The sequence below is a fragment of the Patella vulgata genome, chromosome 4 (genome assembly GCF_932274485.2).
Source record: "Patella vulgata chromosome 4, xgPatVulg1.2, whole genome shotgun sequence".
Lineage (NCBI taxonomy): Eukaryota > Metazoa > Mollusca > Gastropoda > Patellidae > Patella > Patella vulgata.
In genome coordinates, this window is record NC_065882.2 from 22109249 (window position 1) to 22135755 (window position 26507).

General features: G+C 34.9%; 1 protein-coding gene across 2 annotated transcripts in view; it reads left to right on the forward strand.

Moving 5' to 3' along the window:
* LOC126818089 (leukemia inhibitory factor receptor) overlaps window positions 1-26507 on the forward strand; it is a 50726-nt gene that overhangs the window by 7642 nt on the left and 16577 nt on the right. Inside the window, exons 1-10 of one of the 2 annotated variants that reach the window (XM_050545277.2) lie at window positions 618-918; window positions 2099-2255; window positions 12152-12428; window positions 13926-14198; window positions 14477-14624; window positions 16140-16291; window positions 18715-18839; window positions 20815-20974; window positions 21099-21190; window positions 25032-25242. In XM_050545277.2, coding sequence (XP_050401234.2) covers window positions 12344-12428; window positions 13926-14198; window positions 14477-14624; window positions 16140-16291; window positions 18715-18839; window positions 20815-20974; window positions 21099-21190; window positions 25032-25242 — 1246 coding nt within the window. In that variant the 5' untranslated portion in view covers window positions 618-918; window positions 2099-2255; window positions 12152-12343. Of the gene's footprint in view, window positions 1-617; window positions 919-2098; window positions 2256-12151; window positions 12429-13925; window positions 14199-14476; window positions 14625-16139; window positions 16292-18714; window positions 18840-20814; window positions 20975-21098; window positions 21191-25031; window positions 25243-26507 lie in introns of those variants that run through there. The other variant, XM_050545278.2, reaches the window with a different exon arrangement.

The window sequence follows — 26507 nt, forward strand, 5'->3', positions numbered from 1 at the left end:
AGGTTTCGTGCATATCAGACTGTAACTTCCTGGATTATGGCTCCTGATTGTACGAAAATCATGTTTTTTAGCTTGTGGATTCTCTAGAGGTCACAATTTTTATCTTATTTTAAAAACAGTTTAAATATATCACCATTCCACCATGATGAAGGTTGAATTCAAATTCCGGGAAAATCGAAACTAAACTGCCTGACAAAATGGTCGCTCTTTGTACGCAACTTGTGTGTAATACAAGGTCACAATTTTTGATCTAATTTTGATGAAACTTAAAATATATCTTTATGTCACAAAGATTTCTGTCCCTTTCAATATTTGCACATTTTAGACCATAACTTTTTGGATTACGGCCCCTGATTGTACGAAAAAAATGCTTTTGTTTTTAGTGTGTTTTCTATCCATCTCTTGCAAAATGTGGGCGTAATTTGCTTGGCAAATGCTGGTTCAATGTATCATAAAGACCCTTGGGGGACAATCAAATGTTAAATATTTCTGATAATTACTGCATGGATTATTAATAATAATAATAATAAAAACTTTATTTAATGAGGCAACTTGATCAGTTTCTTGCTTGCATTACCTATAAAATAATACCTTTTCTCCTAGTTACTGATCAACAACAGCATAAAATTTGAAAGCAGATCAATAAGACAGGTAAACAACAAACTTCATGGATTGACAAGTGACTGGTTACCAAGGACATGTAAGAATACTAGGCAGGAATAGATTTTATTTGCTATAGTTGCTTCATGGTGCAGTTTTACTATAGATATTGTTTTCATGGCACATACAGTGGATGCAGAATTAGTTTTAAACTATGGGATAGGAAACCACGGAAATTGATCAATAGATAGTACCTGAATTTCACAGCATTTGCAATGCTGTAAGTAAGGTAAACTAGGATATTAAAGAACATTACAGGTAAGCTTTGTATGTTTTACAAAGCATTTATAGTATAATATATGTGTATATACAGTTGAAACATGTACAGCCTGATCATTATTCACACATTGTGAAATACAGAACAGTAATTTTTCTGTTGGGTTTTCCAAATGTGTAACAGAATTACATCACATAATACAGAAACTAGAAGATTGAACATTTGCTATTGGTGTAACTGACTTTGCAAATAAGATCAATACATATCGAAAATGCATTTTGTTATTATGTGAAGTATTTAGTGTAATGTATTTCAATTAAAACTTCCATACGATAAGCATAATATCGTTGATGCCAATCAACCTGGGGCTGTGCTATTCCAAACACCATATGGTTTAACCCGCAGACTATTCCATGGTCATTTAGGTTCTTTCACTGAAATGCAGTAATTCTTCTGTTGGGTTTTCCAAATGAGAAATGAAACATTGGTCATTTGTGGATCATTACAGAACAATTCCTGGAAATCAGAGAGAAATGCTTATAGGTAGCTAGGTTTTACTCATGTTTTTCCAACTGATTATTCTATTATTTTTTTTTACAATAATTCCATGATTTTCTAGATTTAGCATTGAAGGAATATTCTTTTACAAAAATGACTGGTTACTATCATTTTGATGGGGTATATATATAGCTTCTGTCTAAGGAAATGCAGTTGTTTGTTTTACATTTTAAATCATAAACTGACAGTATGAAGAGTGTTTTTACCTGATATAATATCAGTTTATAGTTGATAACAGTAAATTACGGTACATAGTTGATGTTCTTAACCTTTGTCCTGCTTGCATTACACTGATGAGGCCAGTTTATTGAATGTTTTATGAATATGATGGGAGTTCAAGTTAAGCAGATTAAAGGTTTTGACTGTTCAGCTTCAAATTTCTAATGATGGATACAGTACTGATACATGTTCAGCATTAAATTTCTTATTGATGGATGCTACCACTTCAGCTTTGAATTTCTTATTGATGGACACAGTACATTTTCAGCTTCAAAGTTCTTATTAATGGATATAGTACCTTTAGGGCTTCAAATTTCTTATTCATGCATATAGTGTTCAACTTTAATTTTATTATTGATGGATACAGTACTTAACAGTACCTATTCTTTGAAGTTTTTGTACAATGACTACAATGTTATGTAGGTCTACCCATATCAATTTCAGAAATTAAGATAGACTGTTATCACCACGTTCCTAGAGGAAACAATGGCAAATGAGATAAAGGATTAAAGGGAAGTCATGTGGTCAAATTAACAGGTTAGAAAGATGTCTCTACCCGGATCGCCATAAAACTGATTACAGATTTTATATTTGTAGGCAGGTAAGTACAAGTAGGCTTATAAATACTCATATCTGGACTTATAAAGGGGCTGTAGAAGTTTGTTGTTTGCAGAATTTGTCATACATGTACATTTTTAACTTCTGTTGCCTAATGAAATGTTGCATTGATGGTACTTTAGGGGAAGGGGTAGTACAAAATGTCATTAAAACAATTTCTCTTGCTTAATGACGTGTTATTTGGATGGTACTTATTCAAATTTGTTTATATTAAAGATGCATTATGCAAGATTCTGGCATAATAGATCATGTGGAATGAATATATTGAAAATTTCATTAAATTACTTTATTCTGAGCATTTTGAGTGTCAAAAGTTTGGACAAGATATTCTTGATTGTCAAATACCAATGTTGAGATAATACACGAGGTCTTGATTACCTATTTTATTATTTAATTATTAAATGGCGAGGCCCTATATTTTAAGCCATCTAAAGGCCTAGAGAGTTGATTATGGGCTTGTCATGTGAATAAATGTCTAAATAATAGTTTTTATACACCCATATTGAAATGTGGTCGTATATTGGTGTCGCCCCCGTCCGTCCGGTCGTCCGGCTGTCCATAGATTTAAAGTCAATTGAATATAGGCTAAAGTTAACATCAAATTGACTTTAAATTTATACACAGTGTTTAAGGTCATGAGACGAAGAAGCCTACAGATTTTCAATGATTTCCGAGTATTACTGCCAGAGTTATGGCCCTTGATCACTTTGAAAAATCTTGTGAACGCTCTCAAGGCTAAAGTATATCCGACTGACTTTAAATTTATACGTAGTGTTTAAGGCCACGCGAAGAAGAAGCCTAGTGATTTTTGATAATTACTGCCAGAGTTATGGCCCTTGATCACTTTATAAAATCTTGCAGACGCTGTGGACGAATATTGTCATCGTCCCTGTATGTCTGTCCACAATTATTTGTGGACACTCTACAGGTCGCAATTTTTATACGCCCACATTTTCATGTGGACGTATTATGCCGTCGCCCCTGTCCGTCCCGACCTCCGTCCACAATTGTTTGTGGACTCTCTACAGGTCACAATTCTTATCCGATTTCGACGAAACTTGAAATATAGGTTTATCCCCAAAAGATCTCGGCTGCTTTTGATATTGGCATGTATCGGATCGAAACTTCATGGATTATGGCCCCTGTTTGTACGAAAAATCACGTTTTTAGCTTGTGGACCCTATAGAGGTCACAATTTTTATCCAATTTTGTTGAAACTTGAAATGTAAGTCTATAACCCAAAGATCTCGGTTCCTTTCGATATTCGCGCATATCGGACCGTAATTTCCTGAATTATGGCCCCTGATTGTACGAAAAATCGCGTTTTTAGCTTGTGGACCCTATAGAGGTCATAATTTTTATCCGATTTAAAAAAACGTATTATTATATCACCGTTACACCCTAAGGACGACTGCCCAAAATTGACAGACAAAATGGCCGCCGTTCGTTCTGGAATAGCATAAGAATATGTTATATCAAGGTTGTGGACCCTATAGAGGTCACAATTTTTATCCGATTTTGTTGAAACTTGAAATGTAAGTTTATAACCCAAAGATCGTGGTTCCTTTCGATATTCGCACACATCGGACCGTAACTTCCTGAATTATGGCCCCTGATTGTACGAAAAATTGCGTTTTTAGCTTGTGGATCTTATAGAGGTCATAATTTTTATCCGATTTAAAAAAACGTATTGTTATATCACCGTTACACCCTGAGGATGACTGAGTTCGAATTTCGTGAAAATCGGCCCAAAATTGACAGACAAAATGGCTGCCGTTCGTTCAGTTCCTTTCGATATATGCGCATATCGAATTGTAATTTCCTGAATTATGGCCCTTGATTGTAGGAAAAATCACTTTCTTGTTAGCTTGTTCTCTATCCATCTCTCGAAAATGTGGGCGTATCCTGCCTGGCAGCCGCTGGTTATCCGATTTCAACGAAACTCGAAATATAGGTTTATCTCCCTAAGATCTTGGTTCCTTTCGATATTGGCATGTATCGGACCGTAACTTCATGGTTTATGACCCCTAATTGTATGAAAAATCGTGTTTTTTGCTTGTGGACACTCTAGAGGTCACAATTTTTATGATATTTCACGAAATTCAAACTCAACCATCATTAGGGTGTAACGGTGATATATTCAAACAGTTTTTTAAATTGGATAAAAATTGTTACCTCGAGAGGGACCACAAGTTTAAACGCGATTTTTCATACAATCAAGGGCCATAATTCAGGAAGTTACGATCCGATATGTGCGAATATAGAAAGGAACCAAGATCTTTGGGTTATAAACATGTATTTCAAGTTTCATCAAAATCGGACCTTTAGAGGGTCCACAACCTTGATATACCATATTTTTTACACTACTAGAAAACGTAGGGCATCCATTTTGTCTGTCAGTTTTCGCCCGATTTTCACAAAATTCGACCTCAATCGTCATTACGGTGTAAGGGTGATATATTCAAATGATTTTTGAAATCGGATAATAATTGTGACCTCTAGAGGGACCACAAGCGAAAAAACATGATTTTTCGTACAATCGGGGGGCCATGAAGTTTCGATCCGATACATGCCAATATCGAAAACAACCAAGATCTTTTGAAAATAAACCTATATTTCAAGTTTCGTTAAAATCGGATAAGAAATGTGACCTGATAACATGATAGCTAACTTGTTCAAATATTAAAGGAAAAGCCATATTATATATTGGAGTACATGTCCAATGTGGAAATGTGGACGTATATTACCGTCGCCTCTGGCCGTCTGTCAGTCTGTCGGTCCGTCATTCACAATTTCTTGTGAAAGCTTTAATGCCAAAAGTTATCATCCGATTGTTTTAAAATTGATATATGTTGTTTACATTAGTGAGATGAAGAAGCGTATAGAATTTTAGCAATTTCGTTTATTCCTTCTAGAGTTATGTCCCTTGTTTCACTTTGTTGCACCTTGTGAACACTCTAACATCCACAGTTAACTGCCTATCTGTATGAAATTTATATGCGTCATTTAAAAGGAAGAATCCTATTGAATTTCAGCAATTTCTGTTCGTTACATCTAGAGTTGTGACCCTTGTTTCACTTTGTTGAACCCTGTGAACGCTTTAACGGCAAAAGTTATCATCTGATCTTTGTGAAATTTATATGCATTATTTAAATTAGTGAAACGAAGAAGCCTATTAAATTTCAGCAATTTCTGTTAATTACTTCTAGAGTTATGGCCCTTGTTTCACTTTGTTGCTCTAACATCAAAGGTTATCTGCCGATCTGTATGAAATTTATATGCGTCATTTAAATTAGTAAAAAGTAGAATCTTATTCCATTTATTATGGCTAGAGTTATGGTCCTTGTTTCACTTTGTTAAACCTTGTAAACCTTCTAACGCCAAAAGTTAGCATCCAATCTTTGTGAAATTTATGCATTATTTAAATTAGTGAATCGAAGAATCCTATTGCATTTCAGCAATTTCCATTAATTACGTCTAGAGTCATGGCCCTTGTTTCACTTTGTTTCACCTTGTCAATGCTCGACTGATAAATGTTATCATTCGATCTGTATGAAATTTATATGCATCATTTAGATTAGTGAAAAAAAGAAGTCTATTTATGTCACAAAATTGGCTTTTGGTTCTTTTTGGAGTGGATTGACGGTCGTGTACTTATAGTTCACATTAACAAAAACACAGTATAATTAAAATAGCTTTATATTACTACAATACAATTATAATATATATATATTCAGTGTCATCACATCAAAATAGAAATGTGGTTCGTCGTTTTTTGAATATATGTAATTATTCTCTAATGAGTTCACGTACATAAATATATATATATATATTTATGTAATTATTCTCTATTGAGTTCATGTAATTTAAAAAAACAGTGAACCACATTTCTATTTTGATGAGATGACGATCTTGGTTGGTAAATGCGCACAAAAGTCACTAAATATTTGACTCTCCAGTGGAGAGTCTCCACGGCACATTTAAGAAGATGAATAAGATGGTAAGGTTGGTGAGTTATTCATATAGATCTTTTAATCATCATTTAAATAACTGGAACCACTGTAATGATCACAGTAACAATATCTGTAACACTATCCGTAGCACATTAACATTATCAGAAACAGAAACAGTTCACCTATAAAACATACAACAATGTTTAACAAATAATCAAAATATTTCTACATTTCCACAATTATCAACATTACAAAAATCAAACAATACTTACAAGTAAATGTACTAATTATTACTCATTAATCACACAGATTACCATTATAAAGACACACAGTCCAAACCAACAAGACACATAGTCAAACACCCATTTAGTTGAAATATCTACGAATGATTCATGAATTATATGACCAATGAATACATGTCATTCTCCCAAAATCCATCATTGTTAGAGTGACTATATAAATTCATATCTCCCACCACGTAAACTACAGATTCACTCGCAACCAATCAAATCATGACAACAAAACAGGCAGTCTACATGCATTCAATGCAATCATACCTGCAACCAGACATGTGAATTACTCAACCTTAGCAAATATTAACTATCATACATCTTACAAATAAACTATAAAATCAAATGTTTATAAATCAAACTTTATTACCATAATCAGAAAACATGTTCACCAGTTGTCATAAACTATAATTACAACAATAACATATAATGTACCAATACTTGTGACCTTGAAACATTCAGCAATACCTGTGTGAATATACAGCGATTATTTAGTACATCCACAGCATACTATATCTAAATTATTTTTATTTAATAAAGGTATTGTCATACGTGACAATTTAATTTCAGCAATTTCCGTCAATTACGTCTAGATTTATGGCTCTTGTTTTGCTTTGTGAACCTTGTGAACATCGAATGACAAAAGTTATCCGATCTGTATGAAATTTATATGCATTATTTTAATTAGTAAAACGAAAAAGCCTGTCAAATTTTAACAATTTCTGTAAATTACTTCTAGAGTTAAGGCCCCTGTTTCAGTTTGTAGAACCTTAACTTGTGAAACCTCAAACAATAAAAATTATAATATGATCTGTATGAAATTGTCTTGAAAATGCCCCCAATTACCTACAAAAGAATAAATATGCGACAAGCCTTGTCGACCGCTCGGATGATTTAGCGGCTTTGGGCGTAGGTTTCTTGTCTGGCAACCTATTTTTTCGTATTTGAGTTCCAGATTGGTTTAGAATCCCTTTACTAGTATATAATATGAGGTACATATTCAATTGTACAAAAAATTAGTAAAAGTCTTAGTGAGTCTCACACACTTGACAACTACTAGTAACTAAAATTTGTTCCCAGAACATACTCCTAGGTACACAGATTATCCTTACCAGATAATTTCGTTTAATTAGAACTATCAAGTCTGTACAGTTTTCTGTTTAAAACTGTGTCGCAGGGATGTAAATATTTGACTAGAGACACCTATATTATTCTGTTCTTTTGGCTTACTTTTTAGAGGTCGCAGAATTGGTTCCCAACATGATCCTTGTCAAATTTGGCGCCCATCGGGCATCGACTTTTCAGTTGTAGGAGTGCTTCTACTCTCCCCCAAAAAATCCTAGATGCAATCTGGACTCAGTTATAGCTGAGACTCGAGGATGAGCCATATGAAATGGGGAGAATTCAGGGATGTAAATATATGTTGTGCTGTGTTACGGATCGTATATAGACTCTTCAAAAAAGTAAGAGATATTCAGAAACAATACAAAACTGCGGAAATGCACTGCTGTTTTTATTAGTGGTAACCAGTGTATGTTAATAATAGCCCAAATGCCTACACGTGAACATAAACAGTTCATATGGACGGCTTATCTGACGGCCCCATTTCACTCGCAAAGAGATACACCGTCAAAAGTGAAAATGGACGTTTTTCATTTTTGTCTTAATAATGAGTAATTACTCCACCAATCCTCAGACATTCAACAATTCGTCATGGCATGCTCCTAACCAACCATCCAATCACGATTTGGGGCAATCTGACCCACTCTTCTTGCAGTGCCACAGGCAATTCTTGCAGTGTTGTCGGTTGACGTTGACATTGGTGTCCAATGTACCAATTGGAAGTACATGTCAAAGGCCCCTTAGCTGAAAGAAGAGAATTCTCCATCTCGCAAATTCACACATAACCATAGAAATAAAAATTACTCAATGTCAGACTCAAAATAACTGAAATGTTCACGAGAGCTTAAACCTCATTTCTCTACATGCCAATACAGAATTTACAGGTCGTAATAAAGGGATGTGATTGAAAATATCAAATAAAATGGAGCCGTCTTGAATATTTTATATATCTTTGTATGATTTTAAAGACCATAATAACATTATATGTGACCTGGTAGATAACAGCTTTCAACTCCTTCAGTCGGTAAATGAAATCAATAAAACTATGAAGTATATTTCAATAGTTACTATACACTGTAATTACTATGGATTATTCAGTATAAAGTTATTGAATGATAAGTTTATTTCCAACCCATACAGGATATAACCATGAATTATCTATGACAAACATTTTAGATTTATATCTTCCATGTATGATAAGTTGAAATGAGGGTTGTAATTGAATTGATTTATGATTAAAACTGATTATTTCAAATTGATTTTGGTTGATGAAAAAGAGAATGGCTATGAAAAAAAAGTCTGTGTTAAAACAAATCTGATTAAATCACAGATCCTATTATACTACAATTTAAATTAAATTGAAATCATCTATATATCTTAATGATAATAATAAGGCCATATAAAAAGATATTATGGTTCTCAGACAATCGTTAACAAAAATCTGATTTGAGGGAGGTTTTTATACGCCAGCATTTTCATGTGGATGTATTATGCCGAAGCCCCTGTACCTCCAGACATCTGTCCACATTTTGTTGTCGAAAGCTGAAATATAGATCTATTTCCCAAAGATCTTGATTCCTTTCAATATTAACATGTATAGGACCATAAATTCATGGATTATGGACCCAGATTGTACGAAAAACCATGTTTTTAGCTTGTGGACACTCTAGAGGTCACAATTTTCATCCGACTTTGATGAAACTTGATTTGCATGTTTAAAACCAAAAGATCTTGGTTCCTTTCGATATTTGCACATATCAGATCATAACTTCCTAAATTATGGCCCCTGATTGTAATAAAAATCACGCTATGGCCCCTCTAAGAGGTTAAAATTTTTATCCGATTTAAAAAAACATTTGAATATACCACCATTACACTCTAATGATGGTTGAGTTCGAATTTCGTGAAAATCAGACCAAAACTGCTGGACATAGTATATCAAGGTTGTGGACCCCCTAGAGGCCACAATTTTGATCTGATTTTGATGAAACTTGAAATGTTTGTTTATAACCTAAAGATCTTGGGTTCGTTTTGATATTCGAGCATATCGGACTTTAACTTCCTGAATTATGGGCCCTGATTGTGGATTCTTTGGAGGCCACAATTTTTATCCAGTTTTAAAAACTGTTTAAATATTTAACCTGTTAAGTTCGTAGGTCGTTATATAACGTCCTGGACAAATGCCACTCACTGTGTGTAGGGTGTAATATAACGCCTTGGAGGTATTTTCCCCAACCTATTCTTAGAACAGGGTTCGTCACTTGGGGGAATCCTTTGGGAATTCCCCCACAGTCGCAGCATGTACGTAGGACGTTATATTACGTCCTGGACAACTGCCACTCACTGTGTGTAGGGCGTAATATAACGCCTTGGAGGTATTTCCCCCAACCTATTCTTAGAACATAGTACATAGTTCTTCGTCACTTCGTCAAATTAATTACACAATAGGGGGTAGTTAACGTTTTAAAAACGTCACGCTTAACGAGTTAAATAATGAAAATCAAATCTAAACTGTAAAACTATGTAATACGAAGCTTGTGGACCCGCTAGAGGTCACAATTTTTATCCGATTGTGATGAAACTTAAAATATATCTTTATATCTTAAAAATCCCAGTCCCTTTACATATTTGCACATTTCAGACCATAACATTCTGAATTATGGCCCCTGATTGTGCGAAAACACGCTTTTGCTTTTAGCCTGTTCTCTATCCATCTCTTGCAAAATGTAGGCGTATCTTGCCTGGCAACCGCTTGTTATTTTTGTGTTTTTTGTCCAAGGATCACTACTGGGCTAAATGACTCATAAAATCACATTTCATGGCACTTCATTTATCACATCATGTCATTTATAGAAATGTATGATTATGAGTATTATTTATGCTTGTCACCAATATTTACCAGGGTTTTGTATTTGATGATGATCTAACGGTGCATTTCTGAATTCATTCAAATTTTTTATAGTGTTACTTCCTGTACCCTTTGTAAATATTTATGTGCTTTAATTAACGAGACTGTTTTTATTTTTTTAAAAATAAAAACAGCTCATGCATCACTTTTTATATGAGAACCAGAATCCTTTTTTTATATGGCCAAATATGTACATTTATATAGCGCTAGTACTCCATGCAATGAGGCATGCTCACGGCACATACATGTGACAAAGTGCTTAATTTTCTATTTTATAAAATACCAACTATTATTTAGATTCAAATAATAGTCCAAACAACTCGGTATTTTGAGCTGAAATTTTGAAACAAGGTAAATACACCGTTCCTCTTTATTTTGGTGCTTGAATTTCATACTTACATAGACCTTTATTTCTGAGACTCTGTTAAAATCGGGATAGTCCCTTTAACATCTAAAACCAATTTTGGCTATTTTTATATCTCTGTGATCATTTACTAAGTTGTCCTTGTTGTTATAGTGTTGCAGAAAAAAGTTTTGATATTCAAACGATTGAACCCATTCAAAAGTGCAACTCAACAATTATGTATATTTACAGACTTTATTGACACTTCATTTCTAAAACCTTATAAACGTATTACAGTCAGTTCAAATTTTATTAAAATGGGTCTGTCTGTCTGTCACACTATTCTGGATACATTAATGCTCCTAGTCATTGAGCTAGAATGTTCAAACTTGGTGTTGGTGCCTTGACAGAGTTCAATGATGAGCCTTTTCCACCAGAGAGAACACAAATACATCAGTACCTTGACTAAGTGTGATGATGCGAATTTTATGCTTAGGCATAAGCGATTTGATTGGTCAGAACAATGAAACATAATATATGATCTCTGTGGCAGATTGACGTAGAATGTTCATACTTGGTGTAGATTTTCATTGGGTGAATGTCTTAACCCGTTAAGCGTGACGATTTTAAAACGTTAACTACCCCCTTTTGTGTAATTAATTTGACGTTATATTACGCCCTATACACATAGCACACTGTATGGCGTATGCCCGTCCGTCTTCATTAGCCCAGTTCGGAGCAGAACAGTAGGACGTTAAACCCCATTTCATTTCATTTCATTAAATTGGACCTCCATTTGCCCATCCCTACTTTTATGGTGTGAGGCTGAAGGGAGGTAATCAAACTAGAGATCGGGGGAATTAATTGTTACGGTACATACTTTGAGTATAACCCTTAGTAGTATGGATACAGTGCATTTAAGATATACACATTATTACTATGACTAGAGTCCACAGAAGACATCTCTTTGATTTGGGTATAAAATAGGAGTTTTTATTTAATTAGATATAATTTATTGATTTGTTTGAGAGGTCAAGATGGAACTACTGTTGAGATATCACTGATTGACTGTTCCACTGTCAACATTTTAGACCAAAATCAGACGTAAAATGAGATTTTGTCCTTCACTAATCGAAATAACACATCTGATCAATCAACCTAATTTACACTTTATTTTGCCATAATCAAATAGAGTTAGCCCTTTTAAGTATATATCAAGAATAATTTAACATGAGCTATTTACTCTTAACTTTTATATTTCAGATACAGTTACAACAAATTTAAAAATTCCTGTCGTGGAAATGTTTTGTTGTAATGCAAGTGTGTTTATATAAAAATAACAAAATTAACAACTACATGTTACATGTTATTCAAACTGTAATTTTTGACCCACATTAGGGTTTACAGAACAGACATCAGTGAAGTTTTAAAGTAACCTATTTTATTATACTTCTTATGAAATATAAAATGATGAGATACAGTGGTAGTGTTTTGTATGTGTTGATTACCTGTATTTTCATGATTGACAGAAACTTCTCAGGTGAGTTAAAATTTTGTATGAAACTTTATGCGGTGGATATGTTTGATATATTTGGCCGAATTTTCATTCGCCATGTTTATATTTGCCTAGTGTGTCCACTTCACCGAAGCATTCATTTGATTGTAGAATTCATTAGCTAATCACCACTGATGTCGAGAAGGTCACATGATATTTTTAAGACAAAGTGGTGACTATCACTGAAACATGGAATTCCAAGAAAGAATCAGAGCGTATTATTTTTTGGGAGGAGACAAATTCGGCGTAAAATTTTTAAAATTCCTACCACTACAGTTATTTTTTTCCTTTTTCTTGGTCGCAGCTATGTTTAATCATGTGACTTATAATGTGATTTTTGCATGGTACCTTGTCCATGGGATGCTGTTTCGGCCCTATTTACCCAACATGACTTACATGGATTGTCAAAAGTCTGACAAGGAATACGCCCAATTAGACATCAAGATGTGTTGAATCACATTCAAAATTTCCAATAGATTACACAGATATTGAATGTATAACTATTACTTAGATTGATTGTCGTTGATAATGGGCAGGATTCATTAAGTGATCAACCCAATTACAGGCCAGGAGTATACACCTACCTTGATAGACTACTTAATCTACCATTCCTAATCAACCTGCCAGCTAACACCAGGCTCATTGTTGGCTTGTTCAGATTAGATAAAATATGGGGGAAATTTAAATGTTTTAAACTTCTTGTCCTAAAACAATGCAATGTAATGAATGTCGTAATTTTTATTATCCATATTTGTTAAAATCAATTTATGTATTTTTGAGCATTTTAAGATTTGATTTTATAGCCTTGGTGGTGCTTTTTTCAGATTTGTTTAAATTGCTGCATATATAGACTCTTTCTCACAGATAGAGATGTTATTAAAGATACATTAGTTAAGAGTTTAATAAAGAGTTGGCTATTTTCGCTATGATAAAAAGAGAATATTAAAAATTTCAGTCAAATTACTTTATTCTGAACAGAAGTTTAGACTAGAAATAGGCATCAACAACTGTGTCTGCTTCGTCTACGAGAATTGTCAATCGTTTGATTGACAGACGATAACACCACCCACTTATTCTCGATTACCAAGTAACATTCTCAATTGCTATGGTACCCTCGCTTGGCAGGCCTTTCATCACCAGTTTCCGGTAGTGACGTCAGTGACTAACGGTAAACGTTAGCTTGGTCGTCCATTTCTTGATTTAATTTTAAATGGACGACTGTTTAAATCCAAGCTGTATCCAAGCCATCAGAGGGTCTACAGTGTTGATTTTGAGCTTGTCATGTAAATAAAGGTCTAATTAATAATTTCTATAACATCTGAAGCCTAAATAAAGACCTGCAATACGCACATTTAGCTCTTGCATAATGTAATGTATGTTTAATATATTGATAGCCCAATCCAACTCACTGACTGGGCCCTTGTTCCTATGACCAAATTTGGTTATTTATAGTTTATTGATCATAAAATTTTTTAATTGAAGTGAATGGAGATCTCTTACCACAGCGGCCATACATATATATTGGTGATGAGCTGGAGTTGACCTGCACACAGGAAGAGTTACCTAGTACTGGATATTATTTCACTAAAGGAGATGATGTTATTTCCCCTAGCTTTGTAACCATCACATCAAACATTACAGCTCTTTTGAAAATAACTGTAAATAAGTCAAGTGATGCAGGGAGGTATGGCTGCTGGGCTGTTAATGTCACAGGTGAAAAGGAAATCATAGGAACACAATTTGTGACAATTGAATGTGAGTTGTAGCTGTGATATATAAGAATTTAACGAAAAAATGGTTAATGCAAATTTAAATTGCTAAAGGTTTCTTTGATTAAATGGATATGGGTTTCACTAAACATCAGTCAATTTATTGTGAAGCCGTAAAAGGTTTCTCCCAAAGGTCACACTCCCAGCAAAATGTTGCTGACCTTCAGTTAAATGTGTTTAACAATCATACCATGTGCTCATATTCAGAGGTATGAAATAACCCTAGAGAAGTTTGTAAGACTGTAAAAAAATTCTGTTTTTCAGATGCACCACAGAAAGTTGTAAATTTAACCTGTATTGTATATGATTGGACTAAAGGAATGAAATGTACCTGGAATCTAGGTGTTGAGTATATAAATAGTGAAGATATCTCTGTTAAAGTTTATTATGCGGTATACACTAAAAAAGTCCAGTAAGTCACAAAATCAATGATTGTCACTTAATTCATCAATAATATAAAAATTAGGGTAATTCAGTTTCAAGAGCCTGTGATAACAAGTCTGTATTATATGATCATATCCGTTTATTAAACTGCTGAAGAATCATGGATACCGGTAAATTGAATTGTCACTTCAGACATGCCTTCTATGAATTCCTCTATTCTCTGCATATACAAACAAGACAATCTAGTCTTTGATTTTGTAATGGTACACCAGTTAAAGCTTAGATGCAATATCAAGCTGAATAATTATAACAAATCGCAAAATAATACTTGAATGAATTTCCTGTTTTATTATCTAGAAATTGATATATATATATTAAGTAAGTATTATCTGTGACCTAGCATTAAATGCTAATAGATTATTCAAATCTTGTAAATAAATGTCAGCAACAATATTGAAGAACAATTGCTGATTTGTCGATACTTGCGGATTACAGTGATGTAGCTTTTAGATGTATATTCTGTGAAGATTAGGTCATCAACTACATGTATAAGGAAAATAAAATTGTGGCAGAATGGGCGATGTTGTTATTAAGAGAGCCAAATTTTGTTTGTATACGGTATGTGCATAGTCTGACCCATAGTTTGTCACATTCCTTGAAGGGATAGCCTGCATTTAGAGTTACTGACTGATTATCAATATTCTACCCTACTTGTACTTAGTACTTACTAGCTGATTAGCATATATTATTATAATATTAATTACAGAGTTATTCCCAGTTAGGAGGTTGGGGGAACCTAGTGAATACAATTTTTCATCAATTCAAATATGGTTTCGATCCAGGCTTGACCATGACAAGGATAAATGTTGTATTTCTGGCTTCTTGATTTTCTCTGGGCTTTGTAGATTTCTGCCACAGCTAAGGACCCTTGCAATCAATCAGATTATAGTCACAGATATATAGTCACAAATCAACTTAGTTTATGTTGAGTGGACATTCAGCTTAACTTCTCTCTCATTTCCTCACTCTTCAAAACACTGTACATTTTCTAGAGGATATGGAGCAGTGATGGGATTTCGCCTGTATAATTCGGACATGTCCGACGCTATTTTCCAAATGTCCTAAATTGTCTGACCAGGAATATGCCCAATTAGACATCAAGACATGGTGATATAATATTCAAAATTACAAAATTAATATAGTGTACTGAGTGTATAACTACCACTAAACCTGATTATCATACATCAATGTATTTATCGTGTTATACCGTCTATACATCTACCTTGATTAACTACTTAATCTGCCTTGATTGACTGACTTAATCCTTTGTCGGACAATTCATCAATCTAATCTTAAACAGAAGTCAGTGCTTCCCCTTTGTCGGACTATTCATCAATCCAATAAGAGTGAATATGATTTTAATCTACGTGTTTACCTCATGGTTTCTCCATTGTCGGAGATTACTCAAGACTTATTACCCTCTGAGACGGAAACCAGGGAAATCTGTTAATAATCTCATATTTTTTTCACATTTCTTATTCAGCTTCCTTTGTCCTCATCTAACAAACAGAAGTTGTGTATGGAATTCTGATGAGTTTATGGGTGCATATTATTATGACATACATGTAGCTGTGAATAACACTGTTAAAAATGATGTGAATTACACAAGTCAACGTTTTATAACTAATGACAATGGTACGTACAACTACCAGGAAAAATTGTTTCCATTAAAAGTTCTTCTTGAATAAAAAAGAACAGAACTAAAATTATACTTCATAGTATACTCTTTTTATATGCCCACATAAATGTTGTCACTGCAGTTGGTCTGCAATTCCAGTACGTAATTTAAAGTTTGTTATCCATTAAAAAAGCCTTTAAATACTCTATAGGTCTGTGATTTTAATATGCCCACATTTTCATGTGGACGTATATTGTCGTCACTTCTGTCCGTCCGTCTGTATGTCCATTCACAATGCTTATCCAATTTTGACGAAACTTTAAATATAGGTTTATCTCCAAAAGAGCTTGGTTCCTTTCGATATTGGCATGTATCGGATCATGGCCCCCGATTGTTCGCAAAATCACGTTTTTAGCTTGTGGACACTATAGAGGTTTCACTATTACTCCCTTTTGTAACATGCTTAAGGGTGAATCTCTTGTTTTGATTTGTCAATTAGATACTGTCGATTGGACAATAACACCCCTCTGGTTTAGTAATTTCTTTTAAAATGCTAAAATAGCATGTTACAATGTCGATAAACACTTCCTGTTTCGCATTTAGAGGGGTGTTAATGTGCAGTAGACATGTCCTAAGATTTTACAATAGAACTCGAGACGCTCTAAAGTGGCCGCTCTATGCGCTCAAATAGTGTTAAAGTATGTGATACAAAGGTTGTGGTCGTTAGAGGTCATAATTTTGATTCGATTTTGATGAATCTTAAAACATGTGTTTATGTCCCAAAGTTCCTGGGTTATGGCACCTGATTGTACGAAAAATCACATTTTTAGCTTGTGGTCCCTCTAAGAGTTCACAGTTTTTAAACGTTCAAATATATCACCGTTACAACATAATGTTGGTTGAGGTCACAATTTTTGTTCGATTTTAAAAATCGTTTAAATATATCACCATTAAACCCTGATGATGATTGAGATCGAGTTTCGTAAATATCGTATCGAAACTGCCCGACAAAATGGACACTCCTTGAACGTAAATAGTATAAAAGTATGTAATACCAAGGTTGTGGACCCACTAGAGGTCACAAATGTTATCTGATTTTGATGAAACTTAAATATATGTTTATATCCCAAAGATCTCGGTTCCTTTCGATATTCAAGCATATCGGATGGTAACTTCCTGGATTATGGCCCCTGATTGTACAAGAAATCCAGTTTTTAGCTTGTGGCTCTAGAGGTCACAATTTTTATCTAATTTTTTTTTTTTTTTTCAATATATCAGTGTTACAACCTAATGATGGTTGAGTTCGAATTTCATGAAGATTAGACCGAAACTGCCCTACAAAATGACCGCTCCTTGTACGCAAATAGTATAAAAGTATGTCATACGAAGGTTTCGATTGATTGGACCTAATCCCACTTAACACTGCTGTAATGAAAGCAACTTTCTGTTCGAAATTGTGACTGGTCAATAATCCGATTGACAACCAATAACTAACTGCGTACTAATATCATTCAGCTTTAAACAGGGCTCCAAATTGAACCAAATATGTTTACATAACGTTATAATGCCCAATTAACTAATGCATATCAGAATATTGAAGAAAAACTAATTGCATAACAAACAAGGCTATCAAACAGCTACAATGTAAACAACACTGTTTGGAGACGAACAATACTTTCACTGTTTTTAATACGTTAAATCACTGTCCAAAGTTTAAGGGAAGAGCCCAGATTAAACAAAAGGCTGTCATGTTGCTGTACTTAGGATAGTTTGGTTGAACTGGAAGAATAGAAACATTCCCTCTAAAGTTCATTTATCAGAAGCCAATCCAGCAATGGCCAGAAAGGGATTTCTCGAGCCATTGCTTCAGGAATATGGTGAATCTCTAGAGTTCAGAATTTTTATCTGATTTTGATGAAACTTAAAATATATGTTATATCCCAGAGATTTTGATATTTGCGCTTATCGGACCATAACTTCCGGGAACAAAAAATCACTTTTTTTTAGCTTGTACTCTATTATCCATCTCTTGCAAAATGTGGGTGTATCTTGCCTGGCAACCGCTGGTTAAGATTTCTATCTTAAACTTGCTGGGATTGTTTGACGGGCCCTAAAGAGGTAATCTGTTGAGTTGTTTAATAATTTTCTCTGGTTAGAGCAGCTGTCACCAAAACCTTTTTTAACATAAACAGTATGATTGTTTGCTTAATCATAAGGGATCACCCTATCAAAAATGAGACCTGCCCATTAATTTTATGCATAGCTGTTCCTCTTGTCAGTGGATATCTTAGCATGGACCAAGAAGACCTAAGTGATACTTTTGTTTTTTTCAAGCCTGCTTCTAATGGATATACATTGTCATATCCATAGGGAAAAATAACTGTATTTCAGTCTAAAATGATGATACATTTAACTCCATTCTTTTCCTTTACTTTTGAAGTGGAACCATCTCCAATAGTTCATTTGGAATTGCAAAAAAAGAATAGGACATGCATAACAATAACTTGGTCACACAACAGCATTCGAAAGAAAATATTTAAAGTGATGTATGGTTTAAGGAATAAGGTAAGAAACAATAATTTACATTTTTTGATGGGTAGAATGCTGATTTTTATACGCCCACATTTTCATGTGGACGTATTATGCTGTTGCCCCTGTCAGTACGCATGTCCATCCGTCCACAATTTGTTTGTGGACACTCTACAGGTCACAATTTTTATCTGAATTTGACGAAACTTGAAAAAAGGTCTATCTCCCAAAGATCTTGGTTCCTTTCGATATTGGCATGTATCGGACCATAACTTCATGACTGAATTATGGCCCTCGATTATTTGAAAAATCCCGTTTTTAGATTGTGGACACTCTAGAGGTCACAATTTTCATCTGATTTTGAGGAAACTGGAAACCCAAAGATCTTGGTTCCTTTTGATATTTGCGCCTATCGGATCGTAACTTCCTGAATTATGGCCCCTGATTGTACGAAAAATTGTATTTTTAGCTTGTGGTCACAAATGTTATCCGATTTAAAAGACTGTTTGAATGTATCAACTTTACACCATAATGATGATTGAGTTTGAATTTCGTGAAAATCGGACCAAAACCGCCGGACTAAATGGCCGTCATCGCACGCAAATAGTGTAAAAATAAAGTATATCAAGGTTGTGGACCCTCTAGAGGTCAAAATTTTTATACGCCCACATTAAAATGTGGTCGTATACTGTTGTCGCCCCTGTCCGGCCGTCCAAAATGTGGTCGTATACTGTTGTCGCCCCTGTCCGGCCATCCAATTGCTTGTGGACGCTCTAGAGGCTAAAGTTAATATCTGATTTTGTTTAATGTATACACAGTGTTTAGGGTCATGAGACAAAGAAGACTATTGGTTTTCAACGATTTACTGCCGGAAGGATTTAGCTGCTGGGGGCATATGTTTCATTGCCTGGCAACCTATCTTTATCTGATTTTGATGAAACTTGAAATGCATGTTTATAACCCAAAGATCTTGGTTCTTTTCGATATTTGCGTATATTGGATCATAACTTCCCGAATTATGGCTGTTTGTACGCAAAATCGCGTTTTCAACTTGTGGTCCCTCTAAGAGTTCACAATTTTTATATGTTAAAAACATATCGCCATTACACCATAATGTTGGTAGAGTTTGAATTTTTTGTGAAAATCGGACCAAAACTACCAGACAAAATGGACGCCCCTTGTAAGCAAATAGTGTAAACATATGGTATATCAAGGTTGTGGACCCTTTAGAGGCCACAATTTTGATCAAATTTTGATGAAACTTTAAATTTTTGTTTATATCCCAAAGATCTTGGTTCCTTTTGATGATTGTGCATATCCGAACGCATACTCCTCGCAGTGTTTCGTTTGATTAGAGCTAATCCCACTACTTACTGCTGTAAAGAAAGCAAATTCTTGTTCTAAATTATGACTGGTCAATAGTCCTATTAACAACCAATAGCTAACTGCGTAGCAATACCAAACAGACCCCCAAATTGGACTAAATATGTTTACATAGCGTTACGTCATGACTCAAGATTTTATTATGCTCAATTAACCAGTGCATAGCAGAATATTTCAGAAAAACTAATTGTGTGACAAACGAGGCTATCAACACGGATATAATGTAAACAATATTGTTTTGAGACAAACAACACTTTCACCGTTTTCAATACCTTATATTACTGTCCAAAGTTTTAGGGAAGGCCTCTGATTAAAAGCAGGGCTGTCTTGTTGCTGTGCTTGGGGATAGATTCGATTGAACGGGAAGAATAGACACACTCCCTCCAAAGCGCAAGTATTAGAAGCTAATCCAGCAATGGCCAAATTTAACCTCTTTACTACATTTTTCATAGTATGCAATACTTGATATGGTACGGACCCTCATACGATAAGAGAGTTCAAACTGTTGATTTTCATGCATGGTTGTGTGAGGGGGATGGGGATTGGGGCAAAAGTTATTTTTTACAGTATAGAATGGTTTATTGATATAAAATAGTAATTCCAATATAATTGAATTTGTTTATTTTAGACCAATGTTTTGGATGTGTTTACTGCTGATCAAAATATCACAAGAGGATATTGTGATTTATCACCTTATACAGATTACACTTTTGATATCAGTTGTAAACCTGAAGAAAATGGCTATTGGAGTAAGGTTAAAGATATTGTTGTGACAACCCTTCAAGATGGTATGTATATGTATATATTATGTCATAGGATCAAATATAATTTGATACTAAATGGTATGAAAGTAATATTTGGTTGTATTCAGATATAGATATCTCTATTTGATGATTGTTTTGTATTTTATAGTTCCATTGACTGGACCTGATGTTATTGCTGGATGTTTTTCTGTTTCACAGTGTGATAGCAGTAAACATAGGAGTGTTATGATCTATTGGGGGGTAAGATTATAATATATTTCACCAGTAACTGATCTGAAGTTTATTTCTGTAGTCCGGTAAATTGTGTTTATGTAAGAGCTAAATATGCATGTTGCATGTCTTTCTTTGGGCCTTAAATGTTATATAGATTATTAATTAGACATTTATTAAGATGACAAGACCATAATCAACTCTTGATGCCATCGGATGGCTCTGATTGTAAGTATATTAGAACGGTTTGGCCATTTAATGATTTAATTTAAAAATGGAGAAGTATGGTGATGGTTACGATCAATGCACACATCTTGTCAGAACTATAACCATTAATAACTTCACCCAAAATAAGCAATTTGAATGATATTTTCCATATATTTATTTTGCATTATCTATTTTCTAAATGTTATAGCTAAAACGGCCAGCTCTTTATCTAAATCTTACATAATGCCCCTGTAATATTGTGAAAATGCATGTAACAGTGTTGCTAAATCATCCAACCTACTTCCAAGAATGAGGTGACTGTCTCTCATTGAAAATGATTGGCCGAAAAAAATCACACACTTAACCATAGAAAAGAAAGCAAACAAACGTTAAGTTTTAAGATAACCAAAATATTGTGTTAACTCTCATTACTTTATTATTGTCGCCCGCCTTTCGAAGAAAGCAGGGGACTATTAAAATGGGTTTGTCTGTCTGTCTGTCCGTCCGTCCGTCCGTCCATTCGTCACACTTTTTGGGACACAATAACTCTCCTTCTAATGGGACACAATAACTTTAGTTCTAATTAAGTAAGAGTGCTGAAACTTGGTGTATAGTTTCATTACATCAATACCTTGACTAAGTTCGATAATGAGTATTTTCTGCTTAGGGTAACCAGAGTGATAACATCGCATATGGACTATGCAAATTCTCTTCTATTAGGAGCACCAGAAACAGCTTTAAACCGACTACAAATAGCGCAAAACAATGCTTCAGGTCTCATAACTAGAACGCGAAAATTTGATCATATATCAGCTAAGTTACAGAAACTCCATTGGCTTCCAGTTCGAGCGAAGGTTCAATTTAAAGCTCTTGTGAATGTGTTTAAATCACCCAGGTATTTAAAAGAACTCTTTGATTTCTATTCTCCCCGGCGATCCAACCTTCGTTCTTCAAGTGATCGTAGCATTTTGAGGATTCCTAAATATAATAAACATTCTCGTGAATATGCTTTCTCTGTCAGAGCAGCTAAAATGTGGAATGATCTTCCAAAAACTCTTTGAGAGTCCTCTTCCATCCAGAGCTTTAAGACTAACTTAAAAACATATTTATTTCAAAAATGTTTTTGAACTGTTTTGTTGTGAATGCGCTTAAAAACACTCATGTGTAATGAAGCGCTATTTAAAGCGAATAATAATAATAATAATAATAATAATAAGCAATTTGATTGGCCGAGTCTTTGAAACACAATAACTCTAATTCTAATTGAGGTAGAATGTTCACACTTGGTGTAGATGTTTATTAGGTCAATGCCTGGATGGTGTTCGAAGATGAGCTTTTTCTGCGTGGGTTAAGCAAAGATAAGCAATTTGATTGGTTGATGCTATAGGACACGATAACTTTAGTTCTAATTAAGTGAGAGGGATGAAATTTGGTGTATAGTTTTATTACATCAATACCTTGATTAAGTTCGATAATGAGCATTTTCTGCTCAGGGTAAGACAAGATAACTTTGATTCTATCTGATAGAGGGTGATGAAACTTAGTGCATAGTTGATAAGTGATGGGATTTCAAAATTTTACTTGTCGGACATTTTACCGAAAATAAAGGGGCATAACTCTTATCGTTATTTAAGCAGACGAATTCGTACCACAATTAAAAGTCACATGTCAAAATATTCAAATCCCGTACGTATTAAAAATAGGTGAACCTAGCTATTTTTCATATTTAATTCCCGTACAGTATTCAATTCATACCACAATTAAAAACCACATGTCAACAAAATATTCAAATCCCGTACGTGAAATGAAATGAAATGAAATGAAATGGAGTTTAACGTCCTACTGTTCTGCTCCTAACCTGGGCTAATGAAGACGGGCATACGCCATACAGTGTGTTATGAGGGAAATTTTTGCCCGGACAGCGGCACTACGGCCTACTCTTATATCGAATTCCAACTGCCAGGGGATCTTTTACGTGCACGCCAATGTGTACACGGGACCTCGGTTTTTCGTCCCATCCGAACGACTAGACAGCTTTCCTTGTCAGCCCCTCCGTCCTGCATCACTGACAAGGGAGAACCACGCCTGAAAATCTGGATGAACTTTCTCGGCCAATGCAGGGATCGAACACCCGACCTCCAGGCTAGCGAGCTAGCGTCTTACCCACTTAGCCACGTGATCCCCCAAATCCCGTACGTAATAAAAATTGGTGACCTCGCTATTTTTCACACTTAATTCCCGTACGGCATTCAAATTTATGTCAGTAAATGTCCTACAAAATTAAGCATTTTCGTGATATGTTGAATGAAAGCTTGCCGATCCTGCTTCGGCATCAAATTCACAACCATAATATTCCTTTAGAATTACGTGTCTTCGTTTATACGGCAGCAAATGAATGCAGAACTTCCGAAATAGTTAAATCACTTGTAAACAGGCATAGCTAACTTCAGCGAATAACACTCTTTGATAGTCACGACAGAGTGACAGGCATCATAGGCAACACAGCAGAATGATTGACGCCTACAAATACGTAAGAATTTCTGCTCATATAGCTATTGGTAGCCCCTCCCCTTTTTGTTATTTTGCTGGGTGCGTACTAGTCTCGGTCACCCAGAAACTCCTAGTCTTCAACATATTCATAGAATATTTTTCTGGATAATAGAGACTAATAGCCTACGTGACTCATCACACGGCTTCATAGTAAGCACTGCCTAATAATATGTTAAGCAATATTTGTGCCGCGCTCGAGATCAAGGGAAAGTGCCACTGTGGATGAGAATTTCTATATGGATTCTTAAAAGACGTAAAAGATATCGTAGACAAAATGACTGTCCATTGATTTAGGGTGTTATTTGCTCGTACGATATGTGACATCTATGATTAGTTTATTATAGATGATGTCGGCTCACATCAATGCGATTAAGATGCCCGACAAATGAGAAACCACGAGGTTTATAATCATTCTTATTGAATTGATGAATAGTCCGACAAAAGGAAAGCAATGACTTCTGTTTAAGATTAGATTGATGAATTGTCCGACAAAGGATTAAGTCAGTCAATCAAGGCAGATTAAGTAGTTGAATCAAGGTAGGTTTATACTATAGACGGTATAACACGATAAATACGTTGATCACTTAATTACCTAATAAACCCAGCGTATTATCAACGATAATCGGGTTGAGTGGTAGTTATACACTCAGTAAACTATATTAATTTCGGAATTTTGAATATTATTCACCATGTCTTGATGTCCGATTGGGCATATTCCCGGTCGGACAATTTTGGGCGTTTGGAAAAAAGATTCGGACAAGTCCGGAATATACGGGCAAAATCCCATCACTGGTTGATAATCAGTTTGATAATTAAAATTTGTCATCTATTTATTTTGGGATTTCGGCTGGGAACATCAGCCACACTGTTGGCTTGTTTTATTAATAATTATGACATTTAAAACATTAGCTTTGTGATTCTGCTTTTGTACTGAAATTGTAGAAATGTAATCCTTACTAGAAATAAATGTCAAAAATAGTTATAGTTGTACGGTGCAGAAAATTATTTCACTTATGGTTGTATAATATATCTGCAGATGTGAACGACCTAAATTAGCACATGTAAAATGTCTAACTGGTAAATTTTGAATTGACGTAAACGTATATTTTTTCAGGATGTTGAAGAGGACAATCGACAAGGTGAAATAATTGGTTATCTTATTCAACAGGGTGACCAGAATTATAGTGTATCGAATGAAATCCATAATATAAAAATCCCAGTAAAGCTCAATTGTCATGTGAACCAAACATTTATTATTTATTCTAAAACAGAAATTGGTTGCTCTAAAAAATATTCAAAAATTACAGTTCCTGCTTCAGACACAGGTAATTTAGCAATACTTTCATCAGATTATACTGTTAGAATTTATTAGTCAGTATCAAGGGCATGGATTTGTCATAACTTTTGGTGGGGATGGACGGATCCTGAAACCCGGAACATTTCATTACCAAACCAAAATAATAATTAGGGCTAATATGATGACGATATGGAAAAATTGACTATCTACATCAAAGCTGCACAAATATTAATTGTTCATGAAGTTAAGTGAATCGTGCAAAGATGTTCATTCTACGAACAGGACTGTTTACTATGAATATCTTGGCGACATGCATTGGGTCCTGATCATGAAGGAGGTCATTATGCACCGCACACACCATCAGGTGGGTCAGTTGTGTTTGCGTCATAGAGTTGCGTAGCCAAGTTTTGATATGGCGCAGAGTGCTGAAGGATGTCCGAGGTACTTACCTGCTTATATTCGTAGATCATGAAATATAGCCGGCTCGCGCAGAAGGGAAGTTTTTTGATTGGTTGATTTATTATTTTGATTGCCAGCTGCGATCGGTCAATTAAGGGGGGAGATATCGTAAAGGGGGAAGATCAGTAACTGTGGCGAGACCCAAGGCAGTGGTTAAATAGCCTTCAGAATGGGACATTCATGTGAATATAAACCCAAAAATCTGTCCTGGCGATAAAAATACCTATTTGTCCCCCTTTCCGATTCTAAGGGGGGACACATCCCACCGCCCCCAACCCACGCCCATGGTCAGTATGCATAGTTAAAGGTTTGATGTGTCATTCAGACCTATAGTGAAAGTTTAATCTCTAATGGGAATATCAATCCAATAATAATAATCCAATTCCATTGAGTAGTTATAAAGTTATGTTGAATTGAAATTTCATCGATCTTTGCTGCCCGCTATGTAAAAGCCACATCTAGTGCTGTAGTTCCGGCTGTTTCGATTCCGATCAAATGCAATATTAAATGCATTATGCACAGGCCCGCGATGGGACAAGCAACTCGGCAAGGGGTTTGTTTCCGGGAGGGGGGGGGGTAGTCTCAGCCCGGGCTCGAAAATTTTTGAATGATACTTGGTCTCTAGCATTTATTTAACTTGTATCTGGGGTAATTGGAGGTCACTCTGTTAAATCACACAAACTGAGATTTAGCATGAAATATACCAAATACTTGTTCTCCGTTTTAGTTTTACCGATGTAATAATAATCTAATGCGCACGATTTTAACAGGACATTTTAAGCAAGCAAGCAAATGGAAAAAACAAAAACCCTGACCATCAGATGTCAAAATATG